Below are 18,995 nucleotides of genomic sequence, written 5' to 3'. Positions count from 1 at the left end.
TCACATTGTTATTACATCACAATCTTAATCCAATTTATACGTTATTTGTAGCAAATAGTTTCTCATTATGTAAATAAAGTTAATGTGTGCAAATTAAATTGAAATTTAGTTCATCAAAATATTGAATGATTTTGTAATTAAATTTCGGTTTTAGTACAGTAGATTTGGTTAAAAAATTGCACGGAAATAGATGGCTTCTAGGACAATGGATAGATGCAAAAGATCATATTTCGAAATTTTTCTCCGCACATACATGCGCATACGGCAAGCAATAAATAATTCAACCAGCTTGGCGGTTTTCAATTTTTGGGGACGAATATGATATCACATATGAATGACTGCAATCTGTTTGCGTTTGAGCCTTGTCCATTCCCAATCGTCAAATCCAACAGAAATTATTTCGCGCCGATCAATTAAAATGGTCGTCAGTTGTTCTTTGACGAACTATGGATGACCAATTAGTCGATGAAAAAATAGAAGGATTTTTTATTTCGTGCATCGTTCAATTTTTTTCGAAATCGATTTTTGCAAAACACGATAGATTCCGGTGAAATCTGATAAGGTATGCGTTATCAGATACTCGCATACGAGTTCGTTGCACTGTCGAATGCTCAAATATTTTTCCAATAACTACGCTAGATCATTATCCTCCTTCACAAAATTTTCTTAATTTTTAATATTACAAAAATTAATATATATTATTAAAAAATATAAAGAGTCGCGTAATAAAAATATCAAGTAATTAACATTGCTAATATTCCTTATATATCCTTAGTACAAAAAGCTCGACTTGATACGTGATACGTAAATAAAAGCACATATAAAGCTGAAAGTTTAATAAATTTACTTGCTGAAAGCAATTTATAGCCAGCTTATATTTATATTTATAATTATGACGATGTATTATAATTTTGCGAGCAATGAGCCTTCATTATGATTTCCGTGCTCTTAAAAATAAATTGCAAACGAGTTATTCGCTTCGGATTCACTTTGCGGTCGAAGGAAATCGCTTGAACCACAATTTTCCACGAGTCTCCACCGTTGTTTCCGGATTAGGGGGACGGACGGAGGGAAGCGAAAGGTATACTACGTATATTTCCTTTCTACCTCTGTTTTTCATGGAGATTAATCGAACGTTGCCGCGTCAACGGACGCATGTTGCCTGCGCCATGCGTCCGCGCATTTCGAAGCGATTCCGGAAGTGACGTTATTAATGACATCGTGGGGCTGATTGCTTTTCGACGAAACCCCTTTCTCTCCTCGAACTTCTCCTCCCTTTCCCCTTTCCCACCTCATTGTAATCGGTGAAAAATGTTTCAATTTCGTCTCGTCCAAAGTCCGCTTTCATTTACGAGTGGGTCGAAAAAAAAAGAGATCCGGGCCAGACAAATCGGATCTCGAGCCAGTTAAATATTCGCTATATTCTTTTTTGTCGCAAAAAATATTGATACCGATATACGAGAACGAGCAGAAAAGATAGAGGACGAGAAAGAGGAGAGAAACAGGCATCGATCGAAAGTATCGCGGCGCGCCGATATATTGACGGACTTTTTGCATATTCATAATGCGGCTATCGTGTTTCGCGAGTATTCGGGAAATTTGGAACATTCTCGGGGAAGACATCTGGCATTCTTTTTTTTTTTTCATTGTTGCGTAATAGTTGAACGTGTGAGCGAGTAATTCCGAGTAGTCGTTATTTTACGGGCGAATAAAGAGCTCTGTCGCGCGAAAACCGCAATTCCCTTTTGTACTGTATAAAAAAAAGCGCATTGAAATGAAACTTCAATACACTATAATGGCAATTCAAGCATTTCTGTGAACTTGAAAAGCGACGAAAACTGCATTGCTATGGACGATCATTTAAATGTATTAATATATTCGTCTTAATTAATTTAATATTTCTTCTCACTCGCACTTTCGCTTACGTTGGTTCGCGAATGAAGAAGAAACTGCCACCTCAGTAGGTTCGCTTCTTCTCGAAAAAGAACTCATTTCCGCAACGAGCGGGTTGACTGAACGCGATGTAGCCGCGTCGTCGCGCGCAATTAGCGTTAATTGGAATGAGCGTACTCACTGTTAAGCTCGATGACAATGGTGGTGGTAGGTGGCGGCGCTAATTGAGTGTTATTCGCTCGGCAGGATAGTTTGGCGTGATGATGCCTTCTTGTGAGAGCCTTCAAAGTTACGTTGCTGATGGTTATGACGTTGATTTCCCCGTTTGGATCTTGCGTCTCTCGAATTTCAGTAGATGCATGAATGTTCTGGGACTCCAGATACCAAGAAACCTGCGGTCTCGGTTTACCTGCGCATATAAAGCAAAAGTATAATTAAAAAAGGATAATAAAAAAAGCGAGATGTCTGCATTAAAGTTTTTACTATCGTAAAGTTTTTACTATTCAAGATTTAATTATCTCTAAAAACTATATATGAACTAAACATAGTAAGTAATGTAAATGACATAAAAGTTTTAAAATATTATAAAGTATTATAATATTGAATTAGTATAATATAAGTATAGTATAAAAAAAATTTATATATTTAAAATTTTACTAAATAAAATTTTATTAGCGTGATATATTTAATTTTAATTTAAACAAAAAAATATTCACGCGAAGAAGATCTGTCCAAAAGATGTATGTATATACATATTATTTTTGGATAATATACAAAGTTTTAAATATTATTACATATATATATATATATATATTAAAGTATATTTCATATTACTATATCCATTCTTTAAATTATTTAATCGTGTATGCATATATAAAGAAAAAGTGTTCCGAAATTATTCACTTATATCAATTATAAATATATTAAGGGTACAATTATTTTCTCAGCTAAAGTTGAAGAATGAAGAAGCTAATAAACCTATTCGTGAAGCGCTTTTAAAATCTCTATCAAATGTCAATTAGCACATTAGACAAGCTTGACGATTGTAACATCGAACCTGGGATTGAAAAGGATCGGATCTGGTAGGATGACGACGCCTGCCAATTACTCATTACTTCTCCGCCAATGAGCCAGTTGACAGCGAGGGTAATTCGAGTGGCGCGTGTCCCGAGGGCCGCGTCGTGGATGTCGCCGTCAATCACGAAGGTGGACGGGCCTTATTTGACCAAAACAACGGCACGAAGGCAGGCACTCCGCGTCTCCCTCAAGAGACCGCTACCTACCTGTGGCTCACCGCCGCCGACTATTACGGCTAATTATGACAAAAGGAGACCATGAAAGCGTGCACTTCTGGGATAGAACCGCGCCCGTGGCTCGTGCACCAAATCACCATCGCAACACGTCGCTCCAATGGCGTTGCGCTAATTTACTGCTTACTAATTAACAAGGTACACTTGTCGTCCGGGAATGTAAGGAAGCTAGTAAATTATCAGATGGAAACTAGACGATTGTCCGTTGCGAGAGAATAGTTGGCGATTGTAAATCGGAGAAGCAATAATAAACCAGCTTCGACAATTCAATAGTCCGATTATATATTCGATCTAAGTTTACGAAATTATTCTCTCCTGCTTATTCAAAATAGATCTCCTTTGAACTTGCTAATATAATTGTCATGCATGCGCAGTAATTTTAGATATGTCATGCTCTAGTAATTTTTGTTGAGCAAAAGAATTATCTCTTTTTTTTATTTCTTCTGACATTGTATTATATAATTTCAATAAAATATAATTTTTAAAAATTTTACGCTATTAAAATTTCAGTTAATTTCTGTAATTTTACATACAGATACAACTTGAAAAAAGAGGTAAAAATAGTTTGATTATAAAAGTATTCAAAACAACTGCGAGATTGTAAAACTTGAGAATTCTTGCTCTAAATAATATCTTCATTTCGAATCTAAAGATATCTTGCAGCGGATAGTATCATTGCACAAACAACGATGTGTACTATCGAGCGCTGCACGATATTAACGGATACCCGTTCCCTAATCAATAGTTATTCTAGATGAACCATCTGTCTATCTAGTTCACAGACAGCTGTCTATGTTCAGGTTGTCTGCATAGATATCTATCCAATCAAAGATACGTCTATACATTGCGTATACATCTTGCTGAAAGCCGCGATCGTTGACACTGATAGTTAGCTAGAACGGTAATAGTAATTAGATGCTGCTTATTTGCTCGCTTAGAGCTTTACATTAATAATCCGGAGACTTGTATTTGCATAGAGTCAACGCCTAGACACAACGTTAACATCCTGATGTAATGCATTTAATTCAAATTACAATGATTGCGCATTTTCTCCTTTACAAATTTTTTTGATAAAAAGAAATATAAAACATTGAAGATTAGCTTGTCTTTAGTTTTTCAAGACTATAAGTAGATAGCACACATTTTATTACATTTCCATATTGAATTTCAATAAAAATTCAAGATCATTTGAGACTTGTATGTCAAATTAACATAAAAAAGAATCGAAACATATTTAAAAAAAAAAAATTCATAAACAAAAATTTAACAATTGTCAAATCAAGATGTTTATGTAAAACTGTTATAATTACGTAACATATTCAAAACTCGCATTTCTACGTGACGCAGAATGCTGACGATGCTTAATCTGCATTTACCTGCAATGTTGCAACAACTGCAAATGTTTGTTCTCATACTGTTCTTAATGCGCGAGTGACATGGATTTACGTATTTTGCGAGACAAGCTTTACTGAAGCATAAAATAATTTATTATAAATGCAGATTATATGAATAAACATAACTGCCGGAAGTACGAAAAGAAACAAATAGATAATCCCTAACACGCGCGTTATAGCGAAACGCGTATTATCTACAATCGCGTTAATTTCTCGGAGCACAATGCGCTGAAATCGCATTAATTTCCCGGACTACGTTCATTAAACAATAACCAGGAAATGAACAAGAGCCTCCCCCACTCCCTCCGTCGCGAAATCGAAGTTATCCTGCGCGTTCATGACACGCGTCTGTTGCGTGCTGGATGACCCGAGGGAAGCTTCTAATTAATGCGTACAATTATGCTCAAAATACTACATATATATACATGTTCAAAAAGACATTTGATCAATATACATACATACATACATACATACATACATACATACATACATATATATATATATATATATATATATATATATATATTTCTCAACATAATAAAAATTTATATCGTTCCTATAAATTCATAACTTTTTACATCACGCGCGAGTTTTTATCTTATTTGTTGATGGTTTTCCCGTGTACACATTTTTCGTATCATAAATATTACATAAACTTGTTACACACATATAACTTATTTATAGCTATATTAGCTATCGTACATGATATACATTATTAAAATCCATCAAGATTTCACATACACATGCAGAGAAACATAAAAATCATGTGCGCTTGATCGAATTTTTGTTCAAATCTAAAAACATATTACTCGATAAATTTGATTTGCAAGAAAATTGTAATATCGTGGTTGATATTCAAGAACGCTGTCTCGTACGTTTGCGACTCCTTCCTGTCGAGACAACGATAATTCCGTATCCGCGGCGCGATAACCAAGCTCTGTCTCAAAAAGGGAGCGATAATAAGCGTTCATTAAGTTCTATACTATAATTAATCCCGCTACTGTTTCCATTGTTCCCCGCGGGATAATTTCCGCGCCGCCCCGCAGGATACAAATATATTCTGTTAGTGGTATCTCGGAGGGCTTTTCCCCATCCGTTTCCTCTCTTTAGAGCGCGCCTCGTCGTAATGTATGAAACACGATGTATATAGCGTGATTATAAATTCTTTTTCGAAAAGAAATATCGAAATATTTATGTTTCCTGAATAATGTGTACAACTGAAAATTGAAAGCAAATGAAATTTTGCACCGTTGAAACTTTAATTTTTCATAGCGTTTTTCAAATAATTCTTACTTAAACAGAATTTTAGTTTAAATAATCTTGCTTGCGATGTGACGTGATGTTAAGCGCAAATTTAAGACCATTCTTTATATACGACTTTAGACTGTAAAATATGTGTGTCGAGTGAAAAGCCGACACGGTTATTATTATGGTTATTATGACTTCTGTTATGCCAAATCACACGCTCACCCTCGGAAAAGCTCGCGTATTAAAAGTCCTTGCGAACTAAACTCATTACCGTAACGTACTTACTCTCGTCGCGGTACTTACCGCAGCGTATTTTTACGATGTTACGCCGTTTTAAACACACCGTTATCGCGCAAATATATCGCCATCGCAATTCTCCTGCTCTCTCGTTAAGAAACGTAAAAGAACGATGCACGTATATTTTTGCATGAATACTTTTATATTGCGAGTATATCCGTTTTCCGGCCACCGTCTCATCATTTTACAGCTCCAGCAATTTCTCTGTCAAACAAATTTCTCGCGCTACCCGTAAGTAATCACGATAAAGAGAAACAATCGTATACGTTAATATCACAAAGTCCTCGTTATTACATTGCAGATAGTAAAATCGATAAATAATACTATAATGAACCATCAATTTAATAAAACGCTAGTAAAATTGTAGCGATATTAAATCGCGCCGCTGTGAGCATCGATTAAACTTTAATCGATAACCACGAATTCCAGCCTCAATTCACACACAGAAAGTAATAAATGCTCTCGAATTCTCGTCAAACTCCTTATACAAGGTGGCCCCGAAAGTTCCAGCTAGACTTTGAGATATTATAGGAAATTTTATTCTGAACAAAAAATTTCTTATAAACATAGGTCGAAAAATGCTTCCTTAAAAAGTTAGCACCCAAAAACCTCTGAAATCACGATTATTTTATATGTTTTTACAAATATCAGAGAAAGTATGCGTTTTTTAATAAAAAGTACCGAAACAAAAGTTGTAGAGAATTAAATTATCTTTTAAATGAGATCAAAATGATTGTAGTACGTTCCATAAGTTTTGAGAAACAAAATAAAAAGAAGATAAAACTTAATAAATTTCTTGGAGGAAAATCAATAAAAATAAAAAACAAAAATCTTTTTCTTTCATAAAAATAAAGTAATTCTTTTTTTTTTAATTAGAATAACACTGTAGAATATTTTTTAAATGGACAGTACCTTTAAAAAGCTGTCGACAGCAAAAAAAATATTTTTTTGTACATTTGAAACTTGTTATCTCAAAACGGAAATGGAACGTACTACAATCATTTTAATCTCATTTAAAGGATAATTTAATTTTCTACAATTTTTGTTTCGGTACTTTTTGTTTAAAGACTCACACTTTCTATGATTTAAAAAAAAAATGTGTAAAATAATCACGATTTCAGAGGTTTTTGAGCGATAATTTCTTAAGAAAGCATTTTTTGACCCATGTTTACAGGAAATTTTTTGTTCAGAATTAAATTTCCTATAATATCTCAAAGTCTGGCTGGAACGTTCGGGGCCATCCTGTATATATTATATAGTTCGGTATTCAGATATTTTTTTTTTATCATTGACGTCAGAAAAACGCTCATATTTCTCGAGTAGTATAAAGACAAAAGAGATATAATGAAAATGCACAAAATGTATAGGCACCTTCGGAAATACGAAGGAGAGAATAAAAAAGCGCGTCGCGACGCGAAACGAAAAGAATGAAGAACGCGAACAGGGACGCGGGTTATAGCTGCTGGTCGTGTTAAAACAAACATTTTGCCCCTGACTAACGCGCTGTGACGCTGTAAAATTGCATTCGATGCCCAACGCCGACATCGACAATGCAGCTGCAGCAATGGACAGGGGTTAGTCGGGGATGAGGTGGTGGTGGTGGAAATACACGGTGTATTGTGCGGTAACAATACGCGACAGAATGAGCGGTCGCCCCGCTTTTCGAAGAATATATCCACAGCCGAAACACGCAGTCAGTTTTAAACGCGCGAGGTCGCCGGCTCGCGCTTATGCAAGTGCTCGAAATACGAGTAGAACCGGGTCAATTATTTTCAACAGCCGCGCCCGAATTGACGAGTATCACGGACGAGTACAAGGGCGACGTGATTGGAGAAGGGAAACACACGAAAGTATGCCGAACTTTGTGCGAACGATGTGCGGCGGATTCTACAGCGGCAACGAAAGAATCGGTTTTTACGTCAAAAACGTTTCTTTTTCCCCCTCCCCCTCCCCCCCCCACGGAGCTTTTATTTATTTAAAACAATTGCGACTGATTGTTTCCGCAAATTGAGTTCTAGAAAAACCATTATTGTTCGTGCGTAAGATTTGTAAATGAAATTTTCTCTCAATATTTGTGCGGATACGGAAAAATTTATGTACATACGTCATGTTATATTTAAAAAATCAAATACCCCTTACATTTGATAAATATTTGTATTGATCAACAGCTAAATTAAAAATATAAAATTTTATTAAACGTAATATCTTTTCCATTCAAATTAAAACAAGTTTAAAAAAGAACTAAAATAAATAATATGTAATGTAATAAATATGAAATGATAAACAAATCACACACACACACACACACACACACACACACACACATTGCATAATATATATTCAAATTTAGTAGATATTTATGTTCAAAGTATTTGAACATTATTAGACCTTTATGACAAATTAAATATATAAAGTTACAGAATATAAGTTTATGTTAGTTAAAGGCAAAGTTTCCTTTCTTATAAAACGTTTGCAGAATACAAATCTACAAGCATGATCGCGCAGTAGCTTGCTTCAGTGTACTCTCCAAAGTTCTGTTGATATTAGGAATTATAGCCAATGCGTTATGGAGTTTGAATTTCTACAAGATATACTGTATTTCCCAGTGCCAACCATTTCCAACCTCAAAGCGGAACGAAAGAAGCATTATCGTTAAGAATCGCAAACACGAATCTCTAACGGCGCTCGAGTTACTGAAAACTTTGCCACTCAAAAGACGCGTAAAAAATAAAAAATAAAAAATATTAATGCTTAATTTATTTCGTCGTTTCATATTTCAAGAGCAGAATAATTTCATGAATAAAACAATAAAATTATTTCGCTCGAGACACGTGCGAAGAAATAAAAATCCTTAGAAAGATTCCCAAACTCGATATAATATCGAGATATTACTTTCGCTTTTTTTTTTTTTATATATTTTCTTCATTTTTGTCATATACTGATATAATGTCGCAAATATAAGAATGTGGAGTGTAATTATTTTCAAAATTAAATATGTAAAATAAATTACTGTATCTTTTTATTGACAGAACTTAGTAATTTTATATTCTTTTTCCTCTGAATAAAATTTTATAAAAATATAATTTGCCCTCCAATATATTATAAATGTAACTTTGGAAATAATTTTTCCCTCGAGTCTTTAAATAATTAAACGGATTTTTGTAGCAGAAATATCTTTTACACAGTTTGCGAGGATTTCGCAGGACTAACGACGAGGACGACACTACGAAGTCGACGAAGTCAGCTCGTACGGGATGGCATGTATTTCGCAGGATTTTATGTCATCGCAATAAAATAAATTAAAACTCATCGTTGTTGCTGTCCTCTCACAAACCAAGAATATTCCATGATACAGATTGTTTCAAAACTAAAAGATTTAATTGCATTTGTGAAAAAGTAATATAAAATAGCAACGTCTATCTTCAACTTTTTAATTAATTTTAAATGTTGCTTTAAAAATTTTTAATTATAAAAAAGTTTAAAATATAAATAATTAAAATTATTAAAATAATAGAATAATTTATTTTCTGCATTGGAAACTGACAACAAATTAACGATAAAGAACGCAATCACATACTGTGTAAGCCCTGTGTTCACCTGTGTCTTTTAATACCAACATGACGTGTACATACATCCGATCCATCTGCATTCAGGATAAAACGACCGACGAGAATAGCCTTTAACTATTCACCGACACATGTCGAGTGATACATTTCATTTGTCCCCTAAAATTCTTCACGAAAAATGACATATATCTATCAGATATACACGCTTTTGAAACACCGTGTACAAAGAACGGACGGAAAGTTTCGCTTTGCATATGCACAACCCGGTGTACGGTAAACAGAGGGAAGGGCGTCACATCGGATTTTATTCAGCATTGCCGTTCTTCCGAGCTGTCCGCCGCGTTTTGTGCCCGACTCGCTTTGCGCGTTCGTTGCATCCAGCATCCAGTTGCTCGCTTGTGATCTCCGCAAGCGCTCTCCCTCTCTCTCTCTCTCTCTCTCTCTCTCTGCGTGGCTTGTTGTGCGTATCGTAAAGTGCCGTTCGGCCAGCTCGAAGTGTCGGAAGTGCATTGTACGAAACGGACGTGTCAGTCCGTTCCGGTTTAGTCATCGACGACTCGAGCGCGAAAAAACAGAAGAAAAAGAGAGAAAGAAAAAAGACTGTGTATTTGAGAAATTTTTGTTGTCGCATGAATGTGATTATATAAAATGCCGTATATTATTCTAGGGACTGTACAAGTAGTTATATATTGTTTTGTATTCGAGTACTTCCATGTGATTGAAGATAGAAACGTACACGATATCAAGTAATCAATTTGTAAAACAATTATGTTTTCGTAGCGTTGTACGAACGTAACGCATTTTCGTTCTTTCGGACACCGGCTTTATATCTTCTCTGTTTTTCGTATCTTGTCTCTCAGATGCATTTCTTTTTGCAAACGGTAAGAACAGACAATCTCCCTTTTTACAATAGCTCCGTGTTCACGTCTAAAAATAGTGATATTAAAAAAGACAAAAAGCGTTTTTTATGTTAGTATATATAGGACATTGCACAAACATAAATATTCTCTCAACATACCAACTTGTATCCTATATTGAGGACAATTAGGACATGTGAAATGTGTGATAGTACATACTCTCATTGGAGATATTTTTTGCACAAAATTTTATTACATAATAGATTCGACACGTGGTAAATTGTTATAAATATAATTATAATTATAATACATTAAATGAGCATAAAAAATATTTTATCCAAATTGAGAAAAAATACAAATTAATTATTTGAGAAATTTGTATTTAATTAATTGTAATGAAACATTAATTTAAATATATCGCGTTATGAAAAATAATTAAATGATACTAATTGCACACATGTGCAATGTAGGCTCTATCCCGATGTTCAGTAAATAACAATAGGATACAAGATGGTGTATCCTGTTTTATTCGGCGTATTCGTAGATGCTTCAGGTCAGTCATATGTTGCATTCTAGTTTGTGCCGAGAGAGAACCATCCTCGGGGACAACTACGTAATGATTATTATTCAGGACGGCGAATAATATCCGGCCGAGCACGAATCCGATGGCGAAAACGAATCGTTATCCGAAAGCTCGGCCACGAAGCTACGGAATACGAAGAGCTACGGAAGCTGCATTCGGGCAAGGGACACTAATCCCGGCTTCGCATTAATGGGGTCTTTATTTCTCACTGACGGTGCTCCCGTAGTTCAATAAACCGACTACGTGCCAACTTTGTACCGCGCTGTGCTAAATCATATGCCGCGAATAAACCGCGATTACCGAGTTACCTGCAATTCGAAGAACTCGAGCCGTGGATAAAACGATGAGCATCATTAAAGTTAAAATTAAGTACCTACAACTATTATTATCCTTTCGTTTTCCTTAAAACAAAATTTTCTATCATTTGCGCGTTGTCATTATTACTTTATAAAAATTCTTTTATACGTGTTAATTATTCAAGCCTTTATTATAAATTAGCGTTAGCTAATACCTTACAGGTATTATTTCTTTTTATTTTATTATATATTATTATTTTATTCACTATTTTTATTATTACTAAAATAATTAGTATACAAGCTGTGGACAACAGTTGTATAAACGCGGAATTAACGGTACACGGTATCGTACAATCAATATCGGTAATATTCTTTTCAAAAGCGAACTTTCACACAAAATACCGCTCTATTGATATCGTCGTTGAAAGCCGTTAATTCTCCGAAACATAGGGAATTAATAACCATTGGAAACATCGCGGAACGGTTATTATTCAGGCGGAATACTTCACGAGCGCGATATAATTTCGTAATGACAATTTTGGTATTCCGCGCGGCGTTCCGCCGCATTTTATTTCCTTTTATATCGACCGATACGATTTCCCCGTACACGGCGTATATTTCGCTCATCGACGCTCGCCCGAGACCCCTCGAATTAAGCTGCAAATATATTCGCATTTCTCTTCGAGTCACCCTCGAATTTTTTCCCTTCCCTTTGCCTTTATTACGTGCACGAGCTACCATGTGATTAACGATGCATGATGAAAAATTGGCGTATATTATAATAATAATATTTCATGACGCAGGTGTTAAATACGCACATCCGGATGCTTTTTGCCGATTCAGGACGAAAAAGATTTTTGTGTTTGCAAAAAACCACGCGTAATTACCGCGCTCATTGATGCTGGAAGGAAAATAAGCTCACAAAAGTGCAATTTGTAGCTTTTATCCGAGCAAATATTTGCATATGCATCAGGAATATATATGTATATGAGCGCATATATATCTTGTTTGGCTGTAAGTGAGCATGATATTAATGTAATGATGTGGCTACACATAAATATAGTTACTTTCGTACTTTTAACATAAGATTTGAATCTATATCCTTTAACGAACGAAATATATATTTCATGTTATAAATATAAAAATGACGAAAGAAGAAAAATCAATCATGCTCTTAGATGAGAATGTTGTGAAAAGAAGCGAAAGAAATAAACAACGTGTGTGCTAAAAATCAGAAAATCAGAAAACACAGCTAAGTTCGCGAGGAAATAACGAGCGGAAAAGCCGCGCAAACAAGGCTCTCTGGATTTCTCAACGAATGAGAAATACGAGCAATCAGCTGTTCCCGAAGAGATCAGAAAAGCAAAGCAAATGAGTTTTCTTACCAGGAATAGAAAGAAAGAGAGAGAGAGAAGGAGATAAAAATTTAATACGAAAAGGGGCAGAAATATAAATGCGCCGAAACTTCTCTCTCTTCTCGCATCTCCTGCCTGAAGTGGCGGCAGCAACCCTACTTACTACTTCTTCGTTTCTCCGTTTCTTTACTGTCGCATCTCGTATCTCGTCACGAAGCTCTTTCCGCCCCGAAGTCATCAGCTACCTGTACGCGTGCATGAAAAACTTCCGAAGCAAGTCGGGCGTAGCGAGCTTCGCTTCGTTCTCATGTGACAAATCACCTGTCCCGGGGAGCCCGTTTTCGCTCGACGCCGAAACGCGGCGAAAGGTGAAATTGCGGCTGCCGCAAAAACGCGTCGCGCTACGACGACTGGGAAATTATAACGTCTCGTTGAAATTTGTGCCGAGTAATTTGCTATTTTTTATGAACAAAAGCTATTTAGGTATGTATTCGGAACTTTTCATTCATATAATATAAAAGGGTTTGTGGTAAGGTGTTTGTGTAAATTAAATAAAAAAAAAATGTTAATGGCAAATAAAAACATTTGCATGCAACAATGTAACATTTTCATTGTTAATATTTAGAATATACTTATTATTCATATATATCGCAAATTATAGTGTACCAACAATAACGAACAATACTAGAGATATTTTCTACTAGTATCTTGCTTTTCGCAAAACTGAATATGGTATCCTGAGAAAATCCTCGTTCGCTTTGAAGGCGAAAAAACGTTTCGCAATGAAAGCTAAATGAACCGCGCGCAATCTCCCAGGAATCCTCAACAAGGCGCAACAATAGGGGCGTAATAATAAATAAGAAGCGCATGAAAACGCAACAATAGAAGCGTAACAATAAATAGAACGAGATAGAAAGTCGCGAGTGAGCCAGGACGTGCAATAATTTCAAATCATTGGCATGCTGCATAAAATGTGAAATACGAGGCAATCGTTGATCTTTGAAATTCTTGAAAAAATATCACGTTCGATTTTTTTGTATGTTAAAACATATAACGTGGTATTTTTTTGATATTAATGCTAGATTATAATATCAAGATAAAAATTATTTCTATCTTGAAAGAATTGTAAGAATTAAAAATCAAGAGAATTTCTACGAAATTGAAAATTGAGAAATTCAAAAGGAAACGAGTATGTTATTGACTTTCGATGATTTCATTTTCCGAGAGTTTTTCTCGAGATATGTATCCAGAATACATAAAAGTATCAGCTTACATATATATATATATATATATATATATATATATATATATACAAATTGATTGATCACTAGATTCTTTGATTACCTGATTAGGAGCCTAATGAGTATTTCAATACAGGCAGCCGGCTCCGATATCGCACCGAGCTATTAATTAATAATCTGCCATTTGTTGCCAAATTCAATAATACCGATAAACGATATACTTTGTCCGCGACGTGGCATGGTAATCTGGCTGGCGGAAGGCACCGAAACATTCTCGGGAAATGAAACTTAGTTCGAAACAATTCGCAATCCCGCGATGGAATCGCGCGAGAGAAGAGAGAGATTGGTGGCTCGTGTTAAACTGGAAATAGTGGCTCGGCAATGTTAGCGGAGATTGGCACGGATCCAACGGATTCATCGTGCTCCGCACAGCGACGACGAAATCCGAAGTCAACTGTACGTTAATCTTCTGCCAGCGCGCTTTTCATTTTCATCCTGCTCTGCTTTCGAGCCTTCCAAGGAAGTTCATTCTCGCCCCGCCATCGACTGTTTCGTATTTTTATTAAGATGTCTTTTCATCGTCATGCCGCTCATCGGGATTTTAGAAAGTCTGCCAGAACTTGGGTTTAAATTTTTTTTTTTTTTTTTTTTTTCCAAAGACTATTAATTGAGATAGTAATTAAAGAGTTGATCAAATGCTTTTAAAAATATGTTGATAAATAAAGATGCCTGGTATTGTTGAAAACTAGATGCGTCTATAAATTTCTGAGTCGAATTTGGCGAATTTTCAAGAAGTTGATTACACAACAACGTGACGAACTGCGAGGTCATTTCCGCCCTCTTCTTCTTGATTTTTCTTGGATACCAAACTTCTCATCTCTTCCTACATTTACCATTTCCGTAAAACATTAATATAGAAAGAAATAAAAGTGTTCTTACTCCGTTATCTTATCAGACTTTTGTCAGGAGGGTAGAAAAAATGCGTTGTTCTCCGAAATTTTCACGTAATATATTTCCAGTAAGAAATGTCGGTAAATTTTTTTTCTAATTATTTAAGAATCTTTTCCTTACTCTTTAAGTACTTTCATTCTAAAGTTACTCCATTTTAAAATTTTTATTAAAATGAGGCAGTTGTGCTAATAAGTAAGTAAGTAACTTCAAAGCTACTTTCAGAATAAAAATTGTGCTAAATGAAGTTATTACAGATTTACAAAAAAATTTGTAATCTAGATATAATAATCTAAAATTAAAAGGATAATGTGTTTTTTCTTTAAAGAATAAGGATTTGATACTGAAAAGATTAAAGGCGTAGAATCATTGCGCGGGAGGGCTTCGACCGCGATAATTTATTTCCGACGACGACGGAAGCGAGCGCACGATTCCTGGTGGGTGCATTGGAACGATGGTAGTTTCGGGGGATGGAAATTGGCGTGGTTCCAGGATGGATTCGCCCGTCGCGCGAGGCGACACGACGCCGAGCGTCGTCGTCGTCGTCAGCGGCGTCGTTTCGGTGCCTACGAGAAAAAGCGGGCGTATTCTCTTTTAAGCTGCCTCCGTTCTTACCAGTCTCGCGATCTATCTCTCGCTCCTGCTCGCGGCATCCTTTTCGAGTGCATTGTGTCGAGAACCCTAAATGGAATTGGCGTCGCGCCCGTGAATACGTCCCGTGCCTCTTCGACGAGATGGGATTTTTCATTTCGGCACGCATAACGTACGTTTACACCTCCACATCGTTTTCTCGAATGATTCGCGTGTCCATAGTTTGTCCGTAAAGCGATTTTCAAAAGCTCTTCAATCGAGAGTCTGACGCCAAAAGAACATTTTTAATCGGTATATATCATTCTCAAATATTTAAAAACTACAGATTTATATATATATATATATATATATATATATATATATTAGACGACTAACAATGATGTTGTGACAGGCCATCAATCTTATTTTTGAAGAAAAAGCTGCAATATTTAATATAATTTTTAATTTAATTTAATTTTCAATTTAATTTAATATTTAATTCAATATTTAATTTAATTTAATTTTTATATTCAAGACTTTTATATTAATAGCAGCTTTTCCTTCAAAAATAAGTATTAATTGACAGATTGATTTAGTCTAGTATATACATAAAAATCTGCGGTAAAAATTAATACAATATATTTGCTCGTATCAGTAGTTAAATAGCAAAAGACGATCGATTTGTTCCTTTCGAGCCTCGGATTTTATCGTTATATACGTAACATAACTTATGGCTTCGGGGCTTTGTGCTAAGCTTCTTGAGTACAGTGAAACAGTACAAGATCTTATCGTTAATCTAAATTCAAGAGGGTTTTAACTCTCCAGAATTTTAATTCAAGATTTAATTGGAATTGAATATTAAAAAGTTCTACAATGCGATTGTGTGTGCCTCTTTTGGGATGTTCATTAGAAGGAATGTTAAAAGTGCGCGCAAAGTTATGTTAACGTTAGAGCCACTTACCGCCGTGCACCTCGCATACCAGGAACAAGTCGACTCCCTCAGGGTATGCTTCGAGGAGTTTGCTCATGTCTCGCCTTTTCGCGTCATAGATTATCGGCTTCGCCGGTGGCACTGTAAGCAGAAAGGAAGAAAATACGTGAACAACATGCGCATTTTTATAAATGAGTTTTTATCAAACAACCATATCCCAAAAATTGTAAAAAAAATAATTGTTTTGCGAGAATTATAATCATCGTATATTAATATATAAGCCTTCCTCAGAAATAAAAGTCAAATTGATCAACTCATTTTAATACCAAAAAAGCTAATTATGTATTGTAAATGCAGGAGATAATTAGTTTCTATGAAGTTCATGTAATAAAATATAATAAATGTGTAATTTATTATAGAACAATGAGATATTTGAAATATAATTTCTTTTATCGTAAAGGAAACTAATGTTATTACATTAATACATTAATATTGATTAATTGCAAATAAGATTTTTTTGCTAAGAGCAATTTAAATCTCCATGCATATCCCTAAGCTGTGTTATAATAATAAACGGAATAAAGACCGACAAGAAAAAATCAGGCGAAGAGATAAAGCAACAGAGTGGCTGCTTTCACTTGACTGGCATTGGCAGGCTTCCTTTTTCATCGCTCGATGCTTTCACGATACAGCCTAGGAAGAGGTAAACGCAAACAAATCGAGTCTCATCCCGGTATGTCGCTCGGATGTCGGATGGAAATTGCCTTCGGCTATTGTCGCGACGACAATGTACGCGCTCCATTCGTTCGTGCTTCCTCTTCCTTCGCGAGAAGGTGCAGTAAAACCGAGAAAAGATCGCGTTCGCGAGAAGACTTTCGCGCGCGAGAGAGGGCAGAACGATAGCGATAAAAGCTTTCAACGTACAGCGAAATATTGCGATTCGGTTTATTCGATAACGGCGATGACACGTGCAAGCGTTCATGCCTGCTCCGATCGCGGCCACCTGTGCTCCCAGACTTTCTGTAAGCGACATCAGGGATCGACTCGGCGCTCCTTGAGAGACGCGCGCGCGAGAAGTCCCCGTGAGAATCCTTATGTAGATATTGTTCAGAATCGCTGTTTCGCCTCGAGTAAAGTTTACGGTGCCATCGTGTCGCTGGCGTGACTTGTTTGTTCATATCGTCGACGATCCGGGCGCCTGTATCCGAAGTATGTGGCGATATTTTCGGTACGTGTTCTATGAAGGTAAACAGAGCTCAGTATTGTCGACCTATGTTCAAAGATACGCCAAAATACGTGGAAAATGTAACGTACGCGATATAAGTAGAAGAGTTCGACTCGTGATAACAGTGCGTTAATAAGCGCTGTAAAGCTACTTTTTAAAAAACAGATTTATATGTTGCGATATTTTATTTACAATAATAATATAAATACATATATTAGTAAATTTTAATTTTAGAAAATTGCTAATTCTTTCCTTTTTATTTTGTCCACGCTCAATTAATTGAAAAAAAAATATTTATATATATATATATACAAGTATATATTTTTTCTACTATTATTCTATCATAGAACATAAGAGAACAATTAAAACTTATTCGATTCGTCACGTCTTCTCGTCGCGTGCAAAAAGATATCGTCTTATAACGATTAACTTAGCGACACGGAAAGAATTCAATAATCGTTCGAGTAATTGCTATCCCTGGCGTGCGATACGATCGCCGTCGGCTCGAATCGATATGCTGAAGAGCGACAACTCTTCTCCAACGGAAAGAAGTGCTCCCGTTCCCACGGGATTCTGCAGACGAACGTCGTAATCTCGACGGAGATTACGCGAGAGCGGCGCAAGACGACGCTTTAGTGGCGCTAATACCCGGCCCATTCACAGTCTTTTATAGCGACGTTTATCCGACAGAGATACCCGGAACGCGATTTTTTTCCCCGACTCCCATTGTCGGCCATTGTTACGCCGACAATCGACTCGCTCGCGAAAAAAACTCTAAAGACGTGTCACCAACGAAGGTCGAGCGCGTCTGATACGAACCGCGCTTTTACTACTTTCACCAACCATCCCTGCGGAAAATTTACAAAAATCTTATCATCGCCATGTTTGCGGCTATCCTTTCGTTTGCCTCTTGCAGAGATTTTTAAGTGGTTTTGATAAGAAAAGAGGAGGGGACTTTTTTAAATTTTAATTTTAACTTTAATTTTATAATTTTTAATTTTATAAATTTAAGAATAAAAATATAAGGAACATATATAGAAATTTCTCTATATCATATCACTGTATTAATTTATTCTTACAACTAGTCGCTATAATACAAAAATTATTTCTTTACAGATATACCTTCGCGTCAATTACTTTTAGTATTGTATATGTATACATAAAATCGTATTAATGCTAATTAGTAATAATTTCATGTTAACCTTCTCCGATTAATTACGAAATAAATCGCCGTCACACGGGGACTATAATCTCATGAATATTCATGATCATTAGTAGCGT

General features: G+C 35.7%; 1 protein-coding gene across 3 annotated transcripts in view; it reads right to left on the bottom strand.

Annotated features, from left to right (window-relative positions):
• Positions 1–18,995, bottom strand: part of LOC126859234 (nephrin-like) — a 223,107-nt gene that overhangs the window by 90,258 nt on the left and 113,854 nt on the right. For all 3 annotated transcript variants that reach the window (XM_050610297.1, XM_050610296.1, XM_050610298.1), the window contains exons 5-6: positions 16,520–16,630; positions 2,075–2,302 (exon numbers count right to left, since the gene is read on the bottom strand). In XM_050610297.1, coding sequence (XP_050466254.1) covers positions 2,075–2,302; positions 16,520–16,630 — 339 coding nt within the window. The remainder of the gene's footprint in view (positions 1–2,074; positions 2,303–16,519; positions 16,631–18,995) is intronic.

This window comes from Cataglyphis hispanica, chromosome 3 (assembly GCF_021464435.1).
Source record: "Cataglyphis hispanica isolate Lineage 1 chromosome 3, ULB_Chis1_1.0, whole genome shotgun sequence".
Taxonomy (NCBI): Eukaryota; Metazoa; Arthropoda; class Insecta; order Hymenoptera; family Formicidae; genus Cataglyphis; species Cataglyphis hispanica.
The sequence above is the reverse complement of the archived record's forward strand: the minus strand, read 5'-3'. Positions and strand labels throughout refer to the sequence as shown.